Here is an 18125-nt window from a genome sequence, read left to right as displayed (position 1 = left end):
TGAGAAGCCCTCATTAGCCAGGTTAAACATGGGGAAGCCCCCACCAGTAATATGAACACAAGGTTTGGGAAGCCCCCACCTTTAGTACACACTAGTATGGGAAACCCCCACTAGCTATACTTATGCACTGTGTTATGAACTTACTTTCTGTGAACTCGCTCAACTAGTTTGTTGATTATTTGCTGCATGCCTTGCAGGACCTTAGGTATACTGGGAGCTTGCACAGGGAGGAGCAGGTCGTTGTGGGATTTGGATCATGAACAATATTTGAACTTATAACTATTTTGAGATTTCATACTATGCTTCCGCTATTTAAACGATGTTTGGTTTTGGAACATCAATCATGTCATGATGATTTACATTGATTACTTTTATTAATAAATGCTATGTTTGATATGATTGATGGCTTGATCCTGGTCAGTCACGCTCCCAAGCGGTGGTACTCCGCGGGTGGATTTTGGGGGTGTGACAGCCCCCACGGCCTGAATGCCAGATAACTAACACGGGGTAGCCCCCACGGCTGGAATGCCAGAGTAACCGGGAATAAACAAGTCACGTTTTCAACTATGGGGTAACCCCCACAGCAGGATGCCAGATAAAGGAAACTGTTTTCGAAACAAACTAAAACAAACACCCAACTGTGAACTCACTCAACTTGTTGTTGACTCGTTACTACATGCTTTGCAGGACCATAGGTACTTAGCTGGAGCTTGCACGGAGGAGAGTCGTTGTGGGACATGGATAGCTGCGTGCCATGTTAAACTTGGAAACAATTGAACTTATGTTTTGGTTTTAAATCTTATGCTTCCGCTTGCAACTTAAACTATGTTTTGTTTGAACACCAATTGTATTGGTTGGATTTTTATAACTACTTATATGCCTGTTCAATATGATTGGTGGTTGGATCCTGGTCAGTCACTCCTCCAAGCGGTAGTACTCCGCAGGTGGATTTTGGGGGTGTGACAGGTTATAAACATTTTAAAGGTCTACGGGACCAAAATGACCCTCGGGTCATGAATGAAAAGAAAAGAACTATAGAGGCCTCGCCTTAAAAGGTGAAAGCCTAAAGAAATAGCCTACAAGGTTAAGTAAAAGAACCTACGGGTTACTTAGACAAATCGAGGGACCCAGTTGAGAATCCCCACGTAAAACAAGAACTGTAAAAGATTGAAAGCCAAGTTGTCAAAATAGTTTGACATAAATTAAAAATAAAATGTTAAACTAAAAAAATTGATATAAACTTAGATATGATTAGATGTAGTCACGGTCAAGGAAAGTAATGTGGAATATAATCACACTGTAGTCCGAGTGTTGGATAGAAGGCAAGTGGACTAATAAGTCTAGCCAGTAAGACCGGTTAAGGTTAATATTTAAATTAAGAGATTGTCTGATACGCTATTCATTATAAGATTAGCATGGAATAAATATAATCGATAAACTGATATGACCAAGTGGTCAAATTGGCGACTCGATCAAATAAAACAATAAGGGTAAATGCATACAAAACAAAAATGACGGATCACGAGGTCTTACTAACAAAGGGCATTGCCTACACTAAGCGATCATAAGGCAACAAAAGTGAAGTGTTAGGTAGTCAAAGTACGAGCAATGCTCAAAAGATTACCAAGATCAAGTGCATTGAGTCCAAGCTCAATAAACTAAGTAAGAAAGGTTTCGGGGACGAAACCTCTCTAAGGGGGTAGACTTGTACCACCCCGAAATTGGGAATTTGGTAATTAAACCATGTTAATAATAATGAACGGGCAAAATACCGTTAGTGGTAAAAGTAAACCCGGTGAATATTAGGAATTTAATAAATAAACCTAATATTAAATAAAAAGTGAATAAAAGCTTTTGAGAAAATAAACATTATAAGAGGCCCGATCTAACGGGACTTCAACCAAAACAAAGTAGTATCTCCCCCGAACCCGCTAAGTAAACTAGGAATGTTTAACCTAGTTAAAAAGGTGTAAATATTATTGAAAATAAGTAAGTTGTGGCCTACTTAATAACTAACTAAACATAAGGGACCAAAATGGAAAACTTGGAAGTTTAGTTATTAAAAAAAAAACAAAACAAAACACACACTAAGTGTGTATTCTGGAATGAACGACCAGGAGAAGCAAAGGGTGCAAAACCCTAGTTCATCGAATAACATCAAATTGAAGGGCTAATCGGGGCTCAAATTCATGAATGAACGTGGATTAACGATCACTCAAGCTAAGGGATCATAAGGTATGTCGAATTCTTGACATTCGTGAAGTTGGAGAATTTGAAGAAACATCATCATCTGCGAATTTTGTGTTAATCATAGAAGTTATGGCTGAACTATGATGTAAACTTGCTTAGGAAAAAAACCCTAAGTGTAAATTATACATGTGTTGTCAAGATTTGAATGTCTAGATGATTTACCACACTTATATAAGTGGGGTTCGAAATTATGATGATGATGATGATGATATATGTATGCTTAGAATCATCATGTTGAATAGTAGAAGCAAGATACTTGAACAAATTATTAGTTGAGTGTGTGTTCATACAAGAATTGAAATGGGTTTTGTATGTTATGCTGAAATCGGTAATTTCAAATCATGTAAATAGATGAATGAAATCGTGTTACGCACTAGTTTATATGAAGAATTTGAATATATTAGGTGTTCGGATGAATGCTAGTGATATGATGAAACGTGTCTCACTTATAGATGAGAACCCTTAGTTCTTTCGAAATGAGTGAATAAATTAGTCTTGATAATCGTTTGAACTAGTTGAAGTGTTGAAAATGCAATGGACTTGGTTAGAACTTTAGTTAAAACGGTGGCCTAAAAATAATGCCTACCGGATAATTAATGAAATGCCTAAACTAGTTGTCGAGCTTGAATGTGCATTTATATGCTAATGGGCGTTTGACTTTTGATAGTCAAACTGGCCTCCAATACGATGAATGATAATGTGATATGAAATGTGTAAGGTGGAATAATCGTATTAAATTATGGTTAATCTAACCACCTTGTGAATATTGAATAATAATTTGGCGCTTAACAAGCTAGGTGGAAGCCTGGGGAGAAAGCGGGTCAAACGAATCAAGTATGAGAAGGAAAAGAGCATAACCGGATGCAAGGTAAGTGATGTGTGCTAAACAGACTATAAAAATTAACTAAATTAGACTCTCTAAGCTAGACACTAAAAAGCTTTAATTCTAGACTCGACCTAAACCACACAATCGGCAAGTATACCGATCAATGTGGTATAACCTAGGAAGTCCGGATATCGAACCACAGGACTCTATGTATCACGTAAATTAGACTCTAATAGACACTGACAGACACGACTTAACTAGTTTAATTGTTTTGGGGGGGGGGGGTTACAGAAAACTACGGAAATCTATATTAAACTACTAGATTAAACTAGAATTAAACTAATACGAAATAAGACTGAGGACTTTTCTTAATGTGAGAACGAGACCACCTAGACAAGACTTCTGGATCGTTTTTAAGAGATTACCAATTAAATTAACTGCATGAATTATGGAACCGGGATCATGTGATACTAAACCTATTAAGAACCAACTAAGCCCCTCGACCCTTCTCAAGGAGAAACCTGTGGAACCACCTAGGCCGTTAATCCTACCGGTTATTAGACGTCTTCCCAGTTGTCTAATTATTGTGTAAGTACCCTAATGTTGACCTACTCTTTCCCAATCATAGATCTAGGGTAGTTTGGAGTACTTAATTTGATTTGATAGACTAATAAAACTGACAGGTAAACCAAGACATGACCTTTCCCAGGGACTATCTAAAGCAATTCGCCGGGTAAGACCTACCAATAGCCCTCACTTCCCAGGTATTAGGACTAGTAGAACACTAAGACTTAGCAAATTATTACCATTTACTTCTAGAGATTACCGGCCGATTCTCCCTAAAGAGCTAAGGTTTTCTTAGGTGATATAGACACTCACTGAAATCCTAAACCCTAATATGACTCTATGTTGTGATATAGACCGTCACTAAGAATCATATGAAGCAAATAATAACAATAAACCGAATCAAAGCACGCATATACATCAAATCATTAAACCAAACCGTTTACTAAACACAATTAATCCATAAAAATCATGCAATTAATAAAACAGGTAAAATCTTTACATCAATCCATTCAACAAGTCTAGGTGGCTTAAATGTTTAGCCAAGGATACTAAAACGTATCATCAATCCAAAGAAATCTAGAATAGAATTCACTGTAACAAAGTTCAAGACAAATAACCGACAAAACAAGGGATTAGAAAACCCGATATAATCTTCGATTCTTCGCCCTCGACTCATACCAATGATTCCTATGCCTTCAAATCTCCGATTGCTCTCCAAGAATGCTCCAAAGTCGCCCCAAAGAAGTCTGAATTCGTAATTAGGGTTATCGTATGTTTTCTTGGAAATTTCGGTACACAAAACCCTAGTAGCAACCAACAGATCCACGGTTCAGCGCCTTGGCGTGACGCCAAGGGGGGGTAGCGTCACGCGGCGCCCCTATCCTCCTGAATATTTTATTTGTTCCAATTCTCAGCTTTCCAGTTCGCGTACGAATCCCGTTTTCCTTCCAAACTGCTCGTTTTGACTCGTTTTTCATCACTTTAAGCTACGGGGCCTGAAATCAAAGCTTAACGTCAGCAGTATCGAAATTCTAACCTAAACTAGACTCAAAATACCCGAAAACTGACTAAAATATACACTATAAACATATGTACTTTGCAGTACATCAAACATCCCCACACTTACTCTTTTTTCGTCCTCGAAAAAGAATTATGCAACGGAATCATAGACAAATAATCACTCGGGCCGAAAACATAGATATATTTAATTAAAAACCAAGGCTTGCGTTAGCTGCGATTGCGAATATACTTGTCCACTTTAAACCCGAACCCAATCCTAAGCCCTTATCATGTGATTTTAATTTAAGTGCGGTCAATCCACCTAGGGTCTCACACTAGAATCAACAGTCCACCTACTCCCGCCTCAAGCTTATAGGACTAAAGGAACGATCACTTGACCAATTCCCAACCGTCTTATATCAAAACCAAGAGAGTTCACAATCAGATTTTTTTTTCCGTGAGACTAGACGGTGCTTTCCCTAACCAAGTAGCAATCCGGCTGTAGAGTCACTATCCCCAACCACAGATTACTTAGGTTTCGGTACTTTTTTTTACTTTTTCCTTGCACGGTCGATTTCACACACCCTAGCGGTAATCTTGTTGTAGAGTCGCTATCCCCAGCTCCAATTACATATGAGTGCATTACTTTCATTCAGTTTCTAACCCACTATTTTTTTTTTATTTTTTTTCGCATGATCACAAACTCTAACGGTTTTAACTTATAACGGTGCCCCTTATACTATTATTGGCAGTTTTAGTTTCCCATATCTCCCAGGCGAAAACCCACTAGCGGGCCGACAATTAAGGTATATTAACTCAAAGGGACTTAAAACCAAACCCGGGCCTATCCACATATCCCAAACTAGACGCAAGCTCGATTTATTATAATCTCATATTATTATTATTTCAACCCGAGCAAAAATTCACCTATTTTATCATTTTCCGTTTTAATTGCAAACTTCTTTTTTATTCGAAAGACATTTTTCTGATTTTTCAATTTTTTTCTGTGTTTTTTCATAAATAAGACTTGATTATTTACATGTATCCCATCCCCACACTTAGAGATTGCATTGTCCCTAATGCAAGAACGAAAATACGACTCGACAACTACCTAAAAAAACTGCAACGAAATAAATAAAAATATACAACAACAAAAAAAAAAGGGAAACGACTTAGCTGAGTATGTGAGACTGTCAAAGTGCCAGTCGTTTCCACATAGGCCCTCCAATACCGAACGTGCTCAGCAAACAATACCAAACTCTCTCACACGAACGGAAAACGGCTCCAAATCATCAACCTGAAACATAAATACCATACCAAACATACGAGTACCACGTGTTCAACATACCATCATCCAGAGTTCAAAGAAAAATAAAATATATGTCCTACGGATACAACCAAATCGAACTACAAACAACATAGATAAAATAAAACATGAAAGGATATATATGCTGTTGCAGTCTGCTACATCACTCGTCCTCTGAATCTTCCTCCATCTGCTGGGTCCCCGAACCTCCAGCCTGCTGCCACCCGAACTGACCACTATAAGCATAACCACTTTGCCCCCCCCCCACTGGTCATACCCCGGATACTGACCATAGACATATGGGGTCTGCTGCTCGCCTCCATAAACTGGTGGAGGTAATAATCCCGCAAAGGGTGGAGGTATCTGAGCATCTAGTGACACACCCGACATCATATACCTGAGCATGTCATCCTGTCGGCGGTGGCTCTGCATCGTCCACTGGTGGTCAACTCTCATCCTGTTTTCTAGTTGATCAAATCGCTGCTGGGTCATGTCATATGTAGCTTCAGGAGTGAACGGGTCAGGTCGTGGCTATCTGATTGGTTGCTGTGGAGCTGGGACCTCACGCCTCCGCCTAGGTACCGGCTGTCATCGCGGAGGAGCGCCATGTGCGAAGTTCCACTCTGGCGGGTCCGAAGATGTTAGAATACCTGCTAACTGTAGATCCGCAACATTCCAACGAACCGTTGGCAAAGCCTCATGCATCTGCTCAACCTTATATTTTGTGAGGGCCCGTATATTCCTTGGCAACCTAGCTATGTAAGGTCCAAGATCCATTGCAGCCCGTTTTCCTCCCCGACGAGGTCTATTGCACGACCATGCAAAGAAACTTGCCAAGTTCCAATTCCTCTTTTCCACCATACACATCAACGCAAAAATCTCCAACCAATTTGCTTTATTCTCACCTGACTTCCTCGCCATAATCGTAGTTGCCAATGCCTTCAAAATATACCTATATATCGGATCACGAACCGATGTGATAAGGTTCGTTTGGGCGAACGGCTGGGTCGCAATTGTGTCCCAAAATCTAGCCAAATCCACCGAATCCAAACAGTTCGGCCGAGGATGATTGTACACACCCCTTAACCCATTCACAAACTCATCTGTCTGCACCTCCTCCGGCGTGTAAAAACCCAAAGCTACTCCAAACTGAGCAATATTCATTTCATACAGATTCCTGCCCAATGAGAACGAAACCGCATTGTGTTCAGTAAAAGTACCCTCTTTATGACGAAAGGTACAATGGAACTCAAGTGTCAGTTCCGTGTATTGTTTCCAATCACAATCCATTGCCGCTCTCAGCCTTGGCCCCAACAATTCTGCCACACGCTCACTAGCTCTCATGCTTTGCAACCAATCCCAATCAATCGTACGATGCTCCAATGTTTGAGTTACCACATATTTCATGAGCTTTACCCTCTCTTCACTATCCTCTTCAAAATCTAAAACTGGGTGATCGACCATCCTCTCAATTCGGGAATACACTCTCCTATCATTCCCACGATACTTGATTTTCCTTTTTCTTGGGTTTGACGATGAACCTTCACCCGACATGTTTCTGCAAAACAAGAAAGATTTGACAAGAAAAACAATGCAGACTGCTAGTAATCACAAGCTATTTTTGGTGTTTTTAATTTTTTTTATAAATAAAAACTAGAATAGCCGTATAGCATTTCATTCGCGGCTAATTCTGAAAATAAAGTTGAAGAAAAACATGGGTTGCCGTTTACAAAAGCTTAAGTTACACATCATTCCACCCGAATGGAGATTCAGTATGGGCAAAATGTTGTAAACTTGTACATGCATATAAGTAAACCCGACACTAGACTCAAAATACTTCTCTAAGAAACCACTAGACTCACTAACTCGAACGACCTAAGACTCAATGTACACTATCTCTTCCCGGCACGTTAATTGTCCTCAATTAAGCATAAGTGCCTAAATATCCCCACACTTGAGGCTAACTAAGTGAGAGTTTGAACCTTGTAAAACATAGGTGGACATCTTGTGCAACAAAAGTCGTTTAGAAAACTAGTTGGATTTGCAAAAATCAGCTCAAAAACCTATTTCTTTTAGCAAAACTTCTTAGTGTTAGCCAAAGAACCCTTGTGGTTCAAACATGTTGCTTAGATGTCTACCCGTAACTCACAAGTTTCAAACAACCCCAAGTGAACCAACCCAAACCATCCGCAAACCTCATTCTATGTAAACATCCCAAACAAGACCACCCGCATACCACTAGCATCATCAATGGCTCAAAAACCGCAACTATAACAAACTACCTAAATCCTAGACCTAAAACATGACTGGCCCGACACTACAAATAAGCAATAAAGGTACCTACTAGTGAGAAATCGCAGAAAACATACCTTGGAGTCGGATTTAGCAAGAAAAATTAGACCTTGAACTTGTGGTGCACAAACTTGTCCAAAAACGCGAAGATTTATCGCGAAATCGGGAGAAATTTATGGTGGGTATTGTGGGGAATGTGATTGTGGTGATTTAGGAAGAAGAATGGAGTGATTTGGTGGAGAAATGAGTGAGATATGGTGATTTAGGTGTTCTTGGCGATTAGGGTTTTGTAAGGAAGAAAGGGAAAGTGGTTTCAGCGAACAGGTTCAAGAAAAACATTATATTCCGGTTCACAAGTGCGTCGCGTGATGCCAGGGGTTCAGGGGGGGTCTCGCGTGACGCGGCGGGTCCAGAAAACAATTAATTTTGAACTGTTGTGGGTCGCGTGACGCTAAGGCCCTTGGCGTCACGCCAAGGGCCGTTTTTCACAGAATGTGTCGATAATTTCAGCTGTTCATGCCTTAGAAAAATTTTCAACAATTTCCCAAACCATCCAAAACCCATAAAATTTTTTCTAAGTGTCCAAGAAACATACCTGGGACCTCTTTTCTCATGCTTTTTTCGTTCCATAGCGGTGATGAAACCTGCAAAATTCTCAACTACACAAAACAAACACTGAAAAACTACGAAAATACTCGTTAGAACACGAAAATACGCAAACGATGACTCATATACAAACGATACAAAATGTACACTTGGGCTTTCACCCAAAACACTAATTGGCGGCTTTAGGTAGGATTTCGAGAGGAATTTCCTCCCGCTCATCCTCATTTATTGCTCCTCCAACGTACTGTTTCAACCGATAGCCATTCACCGTCCAAGTACGGCCATCCTTCTCATCCATGATTTCCACCACTCCATACGGAAACACATAGTGAACCATAAAAGGTCCCGACCACTTCGATTTCAACTTACCTGCAAAGAGCTTCAATCTTGAGTTGTACAGAAGCACTATGTCGCCTTTGCTAAACTCCTTCACTTTCCTCAACCTTCTATCATGTAACAACTTTGTTCTCTCCTTGATTCCCAACGATCGAGCATCCGTTGTATCCCTAAGCTCCTCAAGCTCATGAATTTGAAAGAAACGCTTCCTAGCGGCTTCGGTCATGTCTAAATTAACGGTTTTTAATGCCCAAAGCGCTCTATGCTCTAACTCTACGAGAAGATGACAAGCTTTTCCATAGACGATCATAAAAGGTGTGGTTCCAAAAGGTGTCTTGTAGGCGGTTCTAAATGCCCACAATGCATCGTCTAGCTTGTCCGAGCAATCTTTCCTATTTTTACCCACTGTTTTCTCTAAGATTCATTTAATACCGCGATTTGCATTCTCCACTTGTCCACTTGTTTGTGGATGATATGCGGTAGACAAACGATGAGTGACACCGTAGCGTGCAAGCAACTTCTCCATCAATGCATTGCAAAAGTGAGTGCCACAGTCACTAACTAAGGCTTTAGGAGTACCGAAGCGGGAAAAGAGCTTTTTGAGAAATTTCAACACTACTCGGGCTTCGTTTGTGGGAAGAGCTTGGGCCTCAACCCATTTAGACACGTAGTCAATCGCCACGAGTATATAACGGTTTCCTTTGGAGGTTGGGAAAGGTCCCATGAAGTCGATGCCCCAAACGTCAAAAACTTCCACTACTTGTATGGGGTTTTGAGGCATCTCATCTTTGGCGGAAATATTGTCGGTTTGTTGACATGCATCACACATCTTCATGAACTCCTCGGCATCTCTAAGAATGGTAGGCCAATAGAAACCACAATCGAATACCTTTTGAGCGGTGGAGTGTGCACCATGGTGTCCTCCCGTGAGGCCCTCATGCACATGCTTTATGATGTTCCACCCCTCCTCTCTCGACACACAACGTCTAAGAACTCTATCTCCTCCTATCCTAAAGAGAAAAGGATCGTCCCACACATACTTCCTCGCCTCACTAATTAAACGCTTCTTTTGTTGTGTGGACATCCCTTTCATAACAGTGCCACTAGAGAGGTAATTCGCTAAGTCGCAAAACCATGGCAATCCTTCTTTCTCGGCCTCAACAAACTCTATAGACTCATGAGGGAACATGTCTCCAATCTCCTCCTCACGAATCTCTTCTCTCTTGGGATCCTCTAGACGCGATAAATGATCGGCTGCCACATTCTCGGCCCCTCTCTTGTCCCTAATCTCAATATCGAACTCGCTAAGCAAAAGAATCCACCGAATGAGTCGGGGTTTAGCGTCTTTCTTTTGAAAGAGAAAACGTAATGCGGAATGGTCGGTGAAAACAATTGTCTTGGATAAAACGAGGTACGAGCGGAACTTATCGAAAGCGAAAACTACGGCTAAAAGCTCTTTCTCCGTGGTAGTGTAGTTTACTTGAGCATCATTGAGCGTCTTACTCGCGTAGTAGATAGGGTGGAAGTGCTTATCCTTTCTTTGTCCTAATACCGCTCCAACGGCATAGTCACTCGCATCACACATGAGCTCAAACGACAAGCTCCAGTCGGGCGAGATAAGAATAAGTGCACTAACCAACTGTTCCTTCAAGAAGTTGAAGGTTTTTAAACACTCCTCGTCGAAGCCGAATGGAACATCCTTTTCTAGCAAACGAGTCATGGGGCGGGTGATTTTTGAAAAATCCCTAATGAAGGGCCTATAGAAACCCGCATGCCCTAGAAAACTCCTAATCGACTTAACACTCGTGGGTGGAGGTAACCTACTAATGGTGTCTATTTTCGCATGATCTACCTCAATACCCTCTCTCGATATCTTATGCCCTAACACTATACCTTCCGTCACCATGAAGTGACACTTCTCCCAGTTTAGCAAAAGCTTCGTCTCTACACACCGCTTCAACATCCTCTCCAAATTCTTTAAACACACCTCGAAAGAATCACCATAAACTGAAAAATCATCCATGAAAACCTCCATGGAAGTCTCTATCATATCCTGAAATATGGCGACCATGCAACGCTGAAAAGTAGCTGGAGCGTTACATAACCCGAATGGCATGCGTCGGTATGCATAGGTGCCATTGGGGCATGTGAAGGTGGTCTTATCCTGATCCTCCGGTGCGATGGGGATCTGGAAGTAACCGGAAAAGCCATCTAGAAAACAATAAAATTGTTGACCGGCAAGACGCTCCAACATTTGATCTATGAAAGGCAATGGGAAGTGGTCTTTACGGGTGGCATCATTCAACTTTCGGTAGTCGATGCACACATGCCACCCGTGACCGTGCGAGAAGGGATAAGCTCGTTCTTTTCGTTCATAACAACGGTCCTCCCCCCCTTCTTGGGGACAACCTGAGTGGGACTAACCCAAGGTGAATCAGAAATGGGATATATCATCCTCGCATCAAGGAGTTTAAGAACCTCCTTCTTCACTACATCTTGCATGTTGGGGTTAAGCCTCCTTTGGGGTTGCACCACCGGTTTATAATCATCCTCCATGAGTATCCAGTGGGTGCAATAGGAAGGGCTTATGCCCTTAATGTCGGACAACCTCCATGCAATGGCCTCTTTGTTGGCCCTCAACACATCTAACAACCTCACTTTCTCACTCTCCTCTAACTCGAATGAAATAATAACGGGTAGCTCGGAACACCCCCCCCCTAAGAAAGCATACTCTAGATGAGATGGAAGTACCTTAACTTCTAAGGGTGGGGGTTGGGTGGTGTCATCACTAACCGCTAACACATCAGGGATTAAAGGAATCCCCTCCTCTTCAACTTCACCTACATTCCCCAACTCCTCTTCTATCGTCTCTCCTACCTTCTCTCCTACCACTAGGTCCGCTTCACTAATGTACTCTAAGCAATGGTCGACACACGAGATAAACGAGTTCAAAAAGTAGACGGAATGGCAAGGACCACTATAGTCATCCGAACCACTCGGGTGGTTCATGGAACGATCTATCTCAAAAGTAACTCTCTCCTGACCGACCCTAAGGGTGATCTTACCATCGTAAACGTCTATAAGGGCCTTAGCGGTACGTAAGAAAGGACGACCTAGTATAATGGGAACTCTCTCATCCGCTTCCATATCAAGAATTACGAAATCGGCGAGAAACACGAATTTGTCTACCTTAACTAGCAAGTTCTCAACTATACCCCCTAGGGTATTTAACGGACCGATCGGCTAGGGACAATGTCATTCGGGTAGGTGCAAGCTCTCCTAGGTCTAGCTTCTCATAAAGAGAAAAGGGCATCAAGTTGATTCTAGCACCTAAATCGGCCAAAGCTCTAGTGTTGGTGTTGCTACCGAATAGACAAGGAATGGTAAAAATACCGGGATCGGTAAGCTTTTCGGGAAGCTTATTTAACACCACGGCGGAACATCCCCCATTCAATGGGATGTTAGACAACTCTCCTAACTTCTCTTTGTTCCTAAGGAGATCTTTCAAGAACTTCGCGTACTTAGGCATTGATTGAAGTGCCTCTATAAACGGAAGATTAATCTTCAATTGCTTGAAGATGTCTAGAAATTATCCGCATTCCCTTGAGTATTTTTGGTTCTTAAGGCGTGAGGGAACGGAACGTACGCATGGTTCACTAAAGGTGAAGGTCTAACATCTATAGGGGTTTTCTCAACTTTCTTCTCACTTTGAGACTCACGGGCTGTGCGGTACTTGCTGGGCTTAGCCTCTTTTGCACATTGCCGGGAGCCTCCATTTCGATCTCCTCATCAATCACATCTCCCTCTTGATCAACTACTCTCTCCTCGACTCTAGGGTTTCCTACGGTCTTGCCACTACGAGTGGTAATGGCTTTAGCATGGGCATTGGGATTAGGTTGGGTGTTACCCGCAAACTGACCGGGTAGCCTCTCCTCTAATTTTCTAGACACATCCCCTACGACTCGTTGAAGGTCTTGGAGGGAGGCTTGGTGGTTCTTAAGCATGAGATCGTGTTCACTAAGGGTCTTTTGAGTGGTTTGGTCCCTAACAATTAGTTGACTCATCATGGACTCCATCCTTTCTAAACTACCCCCTAGATCATAGCTTGAACCTTGACCTGTTTGACCTTGGTTATTTGACCCCCCATCCTTGACCTGCCCTTGAACCCTTTGTTGAACTGCCCACCTGAACCCCCACCAAAGAGTGAATTTTGGCCCCTATTTGGGTTTTAAGCCATTTGAAAGCCAGGGGGTCCATTTGAGCGAAAAGTGTTATTATTAAAGTTATTATTATTATTTCGCCAACCCGACCCAAAATTATTATTACCAAAACCGCTAGATTGACCTCTACCAAACCCTCCTCCTACAAAATCGACCTGCTCCTCACCAACAAGTAATGGACACGCATTCGTGTCGTGCCCCCCTCGACAAAACTCACATTTTTCTACCTTTGCCTTGATTTCTTTAAGTTCCCTAGACATGTTTTCCAACACAGAGGCTAAACTAGGATCCATTGTGACATGGTTCACCCCTCGGGCGGGTGCACTAGTCGTGGTGTTGGAACCACCACTTTGATACCTCTGATCGGATCGTGATTGGGATTGAGATTGAGCAAATGCCTCAAAACGCTCTAGACACTCAGCAACTGTAAGAATACCCATCATATGCCCCCCCCCCCCCCCCCGCATTAGTGTCGAACCTATCACGAGTCTCTTGGGTGAGACCGTTATAAAATTTCTCACATAAAGCCCAGTCGGAAAGACCATGCTGGGAGCAACGAGCACACAGGTTTTGGAAACGCTCCCAAGCAAGGTAGTAAGGCTCGTCGGGCTCCATGCGAAAGGAGTGGATTTGGTCTCTAAGGCGTGAGGCTTTAGCAGGCGGGAAATACTTATTCAAAAAGGCTTGATGAAGCCCCACCCATGTGGTGAAGGTACCGGTTGGTTGAGAGTCCAACCAAGTAGCTGCATGGCCAGCTAGTGAAAACGGGAAAAGCTGTAAGTAGGTGGCATCATTGGGTGCACCGTGAAGGCTAAAGGTAGCTAGCATACGAGAGAAACGGTTGATGTGGGCCGGGGCGTCCTCATCGTCTCGGCCATGGAATTGGATGGTATTGGTGATGGCCTGCATGGCATAAGATGGAATCTGCCATGAGTTTTCATTGACTATGGGTGGAACGGTGATGGGTGAAGCGAGGCGGGTGAAATTTTGGGTGGCTTGCTGATGGACGGTTTGCCTAGGGTTGGCCATTGGTTCTAAGTTTCCTGGATTACTAGAGGTGCTAGAAGTAGGACTATCGGGTGGGGAAACCTTGGGTGAAGTTTTAGGTGAACGGTTTGGCGAAGGTGGTGGTGTAGGAGGTGGGGTGGGTAACGGGGTGGAGTCGAAATTGGGGAAACGAGTGGAGGATGAAGAAGTAACCTGAGGGCCTTGGCCCAATTGAGATGATGACTGCTTGACTGGTGGTGGTGGTCCGTGCGAGCGCAAATGTGGCATCCACTACAAGCAAAAACCTGAACACAAGAAAAGCAAACACTAGTTACTAAGACTCAAGATGAAAATAAACGACACAAAACAAAATAAACACGTAGCACGTATTTGTCACTGAAATCTATCAAAGCTAGTGAACGCGATTTCCAAGAGTCCCCGGCAACGGCGCCAAAAACTTGACGTGTGCTAAACAGACTATAAAAATTAACTAAATTAGACTCTCTAAGCTAGACACTAAAAAGCTTTAATTCTAGACTCGACCTGAACCACACAATCGGCAAGTGTACCGATCAATGTAGTATAACCTAGGAAGTCCGGATATCGAACCACAGGACTCTTTATATCATGTAAATTAGACTCTAATAGACACTGACAGACACGACTTAACTTGTTTAATTGTTTTGGGGGGGGGGGGGGGTTACGGAAATCTATATCAAACTACTAGATTAAACTAGAATTAAACTAATACGAAATAAGACTGAGGACTTTTCTTATGTGAGAACGAGACCACCTAGACAAGACTCCTGGATCGTTTTTAAGAGATTACCAATTAAATTAACTGCATGAATTGTGGAACCGGGATCATGTGATACTAAACCTATTTAGAACCAACTAAGCCCCTCGACCCTTCTCAAGGAGAAACCTGTGGAACTACCTAGGCCGTTAATCCTACCAGTTATTAGACGTCTTCCCAGTTGTCTAATTATTGTGTAAGTACCCTAATGTTGACCTACTCTTTCCCAATCATAGATCTAGGGTAGTTTGGAGTAATTAATTTGACTTGATAGACTAATAAAACCGACAAGTAAACTAAGACATGACCTTTCCCAAGGACTATCTAAAGCAATTCGCCGGGTAAGACCTACCAATAGCCCCTCACTTCCCAGGTATTAGGACTAGTAGAACACTAAGACTTAGCAAATTATTACCATTTACTTCTAGAGATTTACGGACGATTCTCCCTAAAGAGCTAAGGTTTTATTACGTGATATAGACACTCACCGAAATCCTAAACCCTAATATGACTCTATGTGTGATATAGACCGTCACTAAGAATCATATGAAGCAAATAATAACAATAAACCGAATCAAAGCACGCATATACATCAAATCATTAAACCAAACCATTTACTAAACACAATTAATCCATAAAAATCATGCAATTAATAAAACCGGTAAAATCTTTACATCAATCCTTTCATCAAGTCTAGGTGGCTTAAATGTTTAGCCAAGCATACTAAAACGTATCATCAATCCAAAGAAATCTAGAACAGAATTCATTGTAACAAAGTTCAAGACAAATAACCGACAAAACAAGGGATTAGAAAACCCGATATAATCTTCGATTCTTCGCCCTCGACTCGTACCAATGATTCCTATGCCTTCAAATCTCCGATTGCTCTCCAAGAATGCTCCAAAATCGCCCCAATGAAGTCTGAATTCGTAATTAGGGTTATCATATGTTTTCTTGGAAATTTCGGTACACAAAACCCTAGCAGCAACCAACAGATCCACGTTCAGGGCCTTGGCGTGACGCCAAGGGTGGGTAGCGTTATGCGGCGCCCCTATCCTCCTGAATATTTTATTTTTTCCAATTCTCAGCTTTCCAGTTCGCGTACGAATCCCGTTTTCCTTCCAAACTGCTCATTTTGACTCGTTTTTCATCACTTTAAGCTACGGGACCTGAAATCAAAGCTTAACGTCAGCAGTATCGAAATTCTAACCTAAACTAGACTCGAAATAACCGAAAACTGACTAAAATATACACTATAAACATATGTACTTTGCAGTACATCAGTAAGTAAAGCTTACACCTTCTAGAATAGAATAATTACCTTTATAATGGATAGCATTGTGAATAATAAAATGGACATGGTTTTCGCGGACGTTTTGTCAACAAAATAGTTGTTGACAGCAAGCAGGTCCGTATTTGCAGAAATTGTTTCGGGGTCTTAAACACGTAGTTTTGACTCAATATTTGGTCAAAAGTGGTATAAAAATATAAATGATGATTGGTAATTTTTATAAACTTTTTGGTAGTTGTTTAACGTGGTTTTCGCGGACGTTTTGTCAACAAAATAGTTGTTGACAGCAAGCAGGTCCGTATATGCAGAAATTGTTTCGAGGTCTTAAACACTTAGTTTTGACTCAATATTTGGTCAGAATTGGTATAACAATATAAATGATGATTGGTAATTTTTGTAAACTTTTCGGAAGTTGTTTAACGTGGTTTTTGCGGACGTTTTGTCAACAAAATAGTTGTTGACAGCAAGCAGGTCCGTATTTGTAGAAATTGTTTTGAGGTCTTAAACACTTAGTTTTGACTCAATATTTGGTCAGAATTGGTATAACAATATAAATGATGATTGGTAATTTTTGTAAACTTTTCGGAAGTTGTTCAACGTGGTTTTCGCGGACGTTTTGTCAACAAAATAGTTGTTGACAGCAAGCAGGTTCGTATTTGCAGAAACTGTTTCGAGGTCTTAAACACTTAGTTTTGACTCAATATTTGGTCAGAATTGGTATAATAATATAAATGATGATTGGTAATTTTTGTAAACTTTTCGGAAGTTGTTTAACGTGGTTTTCGCGGATGTTTTGTCAACAAAATAGTTGTTGACAGCAAGCAGGTCCGTATTTGCAGAAATTGTTTCGAGGCCTTAAACACTTAGTTTTGACTCAATATTTGGTCAGAATTGGTATAACAATATAAATGATGATTGGTAATTTTTGTAAACTTTTCGGAAGTTGTTTAACGTGGTTTTTGCGGACGTTTTGTCAACAAAATAGTTGTTGACAGCATGGTTGCAAAAGTCGCTAGGCGCTCCCTAGTCGGTCGACCGGGGAGTTGAGAGTACTCGACATAGGCGGAGAGTACTCGGGGAGTACTCGGACATGTCAAATTATAATGAAATTAGTTTTCAGAAATTAAATATATGTTTAATAACATAAATTTACTAATATTTATAACAAAATATGTGAAATGATATTCATAATTTTATATGATAGTCATATAAATTATGTTTTATTATTTTTTAAGTCAAACTCAACCCGAATTGACCTACTAGATCCGATTTTGGCCGAGTTTGACCGCCTTTGATCGATTCCGAGTAATTAGGCGGAGTTAGAGAAAGTCGCCTCGGCAGCCTACCTTGTAGCGACTACTCGAAGAGTACTCGGCCTTGGAAACCTTGTTTTACAACCATGGTTGACAGCAAGCAGGTCCGTATTTGTAGAAATTGTTTTGAGGTCTTAAACACTTAGTTTTGACTCAATATTTGGTCAGAATTGGTATAACAATACAAATGATGATTGGTAATTTTTGTAAACTTTTCGGAAGTTGTTCAACGTGGTTTTCGCGGACGTTTTGTCAACAAAATAGTTGTTGACAGCAAGCAGGTTCGTATTTGCAGAAACTGTTTCGAGGTCTTAAACACTTAGTTTTGACTCAATA

The 18125-nt window shown here is 41.3% G+C and overlaps 1 protein-coding gene across 1 annotated transcript; it reads right to left on the bottom strand.

Annotated features, from left to right (window-relative positions):
* Positions 1-12387: 12387 nt before the first annotated feature.
* On the bottom strand, positions 12388-12711 carry LOC110869907. The gene has a single exon (XM_022119109.1). It carries the CDS (start codon positions 12709-12711, stop codon positions 12388-12390), a length of 324 nt encoding a protein of 107 aa, XP_021974801.1.
* Positions 12712-18125: the final 5414 nt, after the last annotated feature.

The sequence above is a fragment of the Helianthus annuus genome, chromosome 8 (assembly GCF_002127325.2).
Source record: "Helianthus annuus cultivar XRQ/B chromosome 8, HanXRQr2.0-SUNRISE, whole genome shotgun sequence".
Taxonomy (NCBI): domain Eukaryota; kingdom Viridiplantae; phylum Streptophyta; class Magnoliopsida; order Asterales; family Asteraceae; genus Helianthus; species Helianthus annuus.
Note: the sequence above shows the minus strand (reverse complement) of the source record. Positions and strands in the feature narration are given on the sequence as shown.

Coding starts and splice junctions, on each gene's coding strand:
- LOC110869907 (XM_022119109.1), bottom strand. CDS start 12,711: ATGCCTAAGTACGCGAAGTTCTTGAAAGATCTCCTTAGGAACAAAGAG.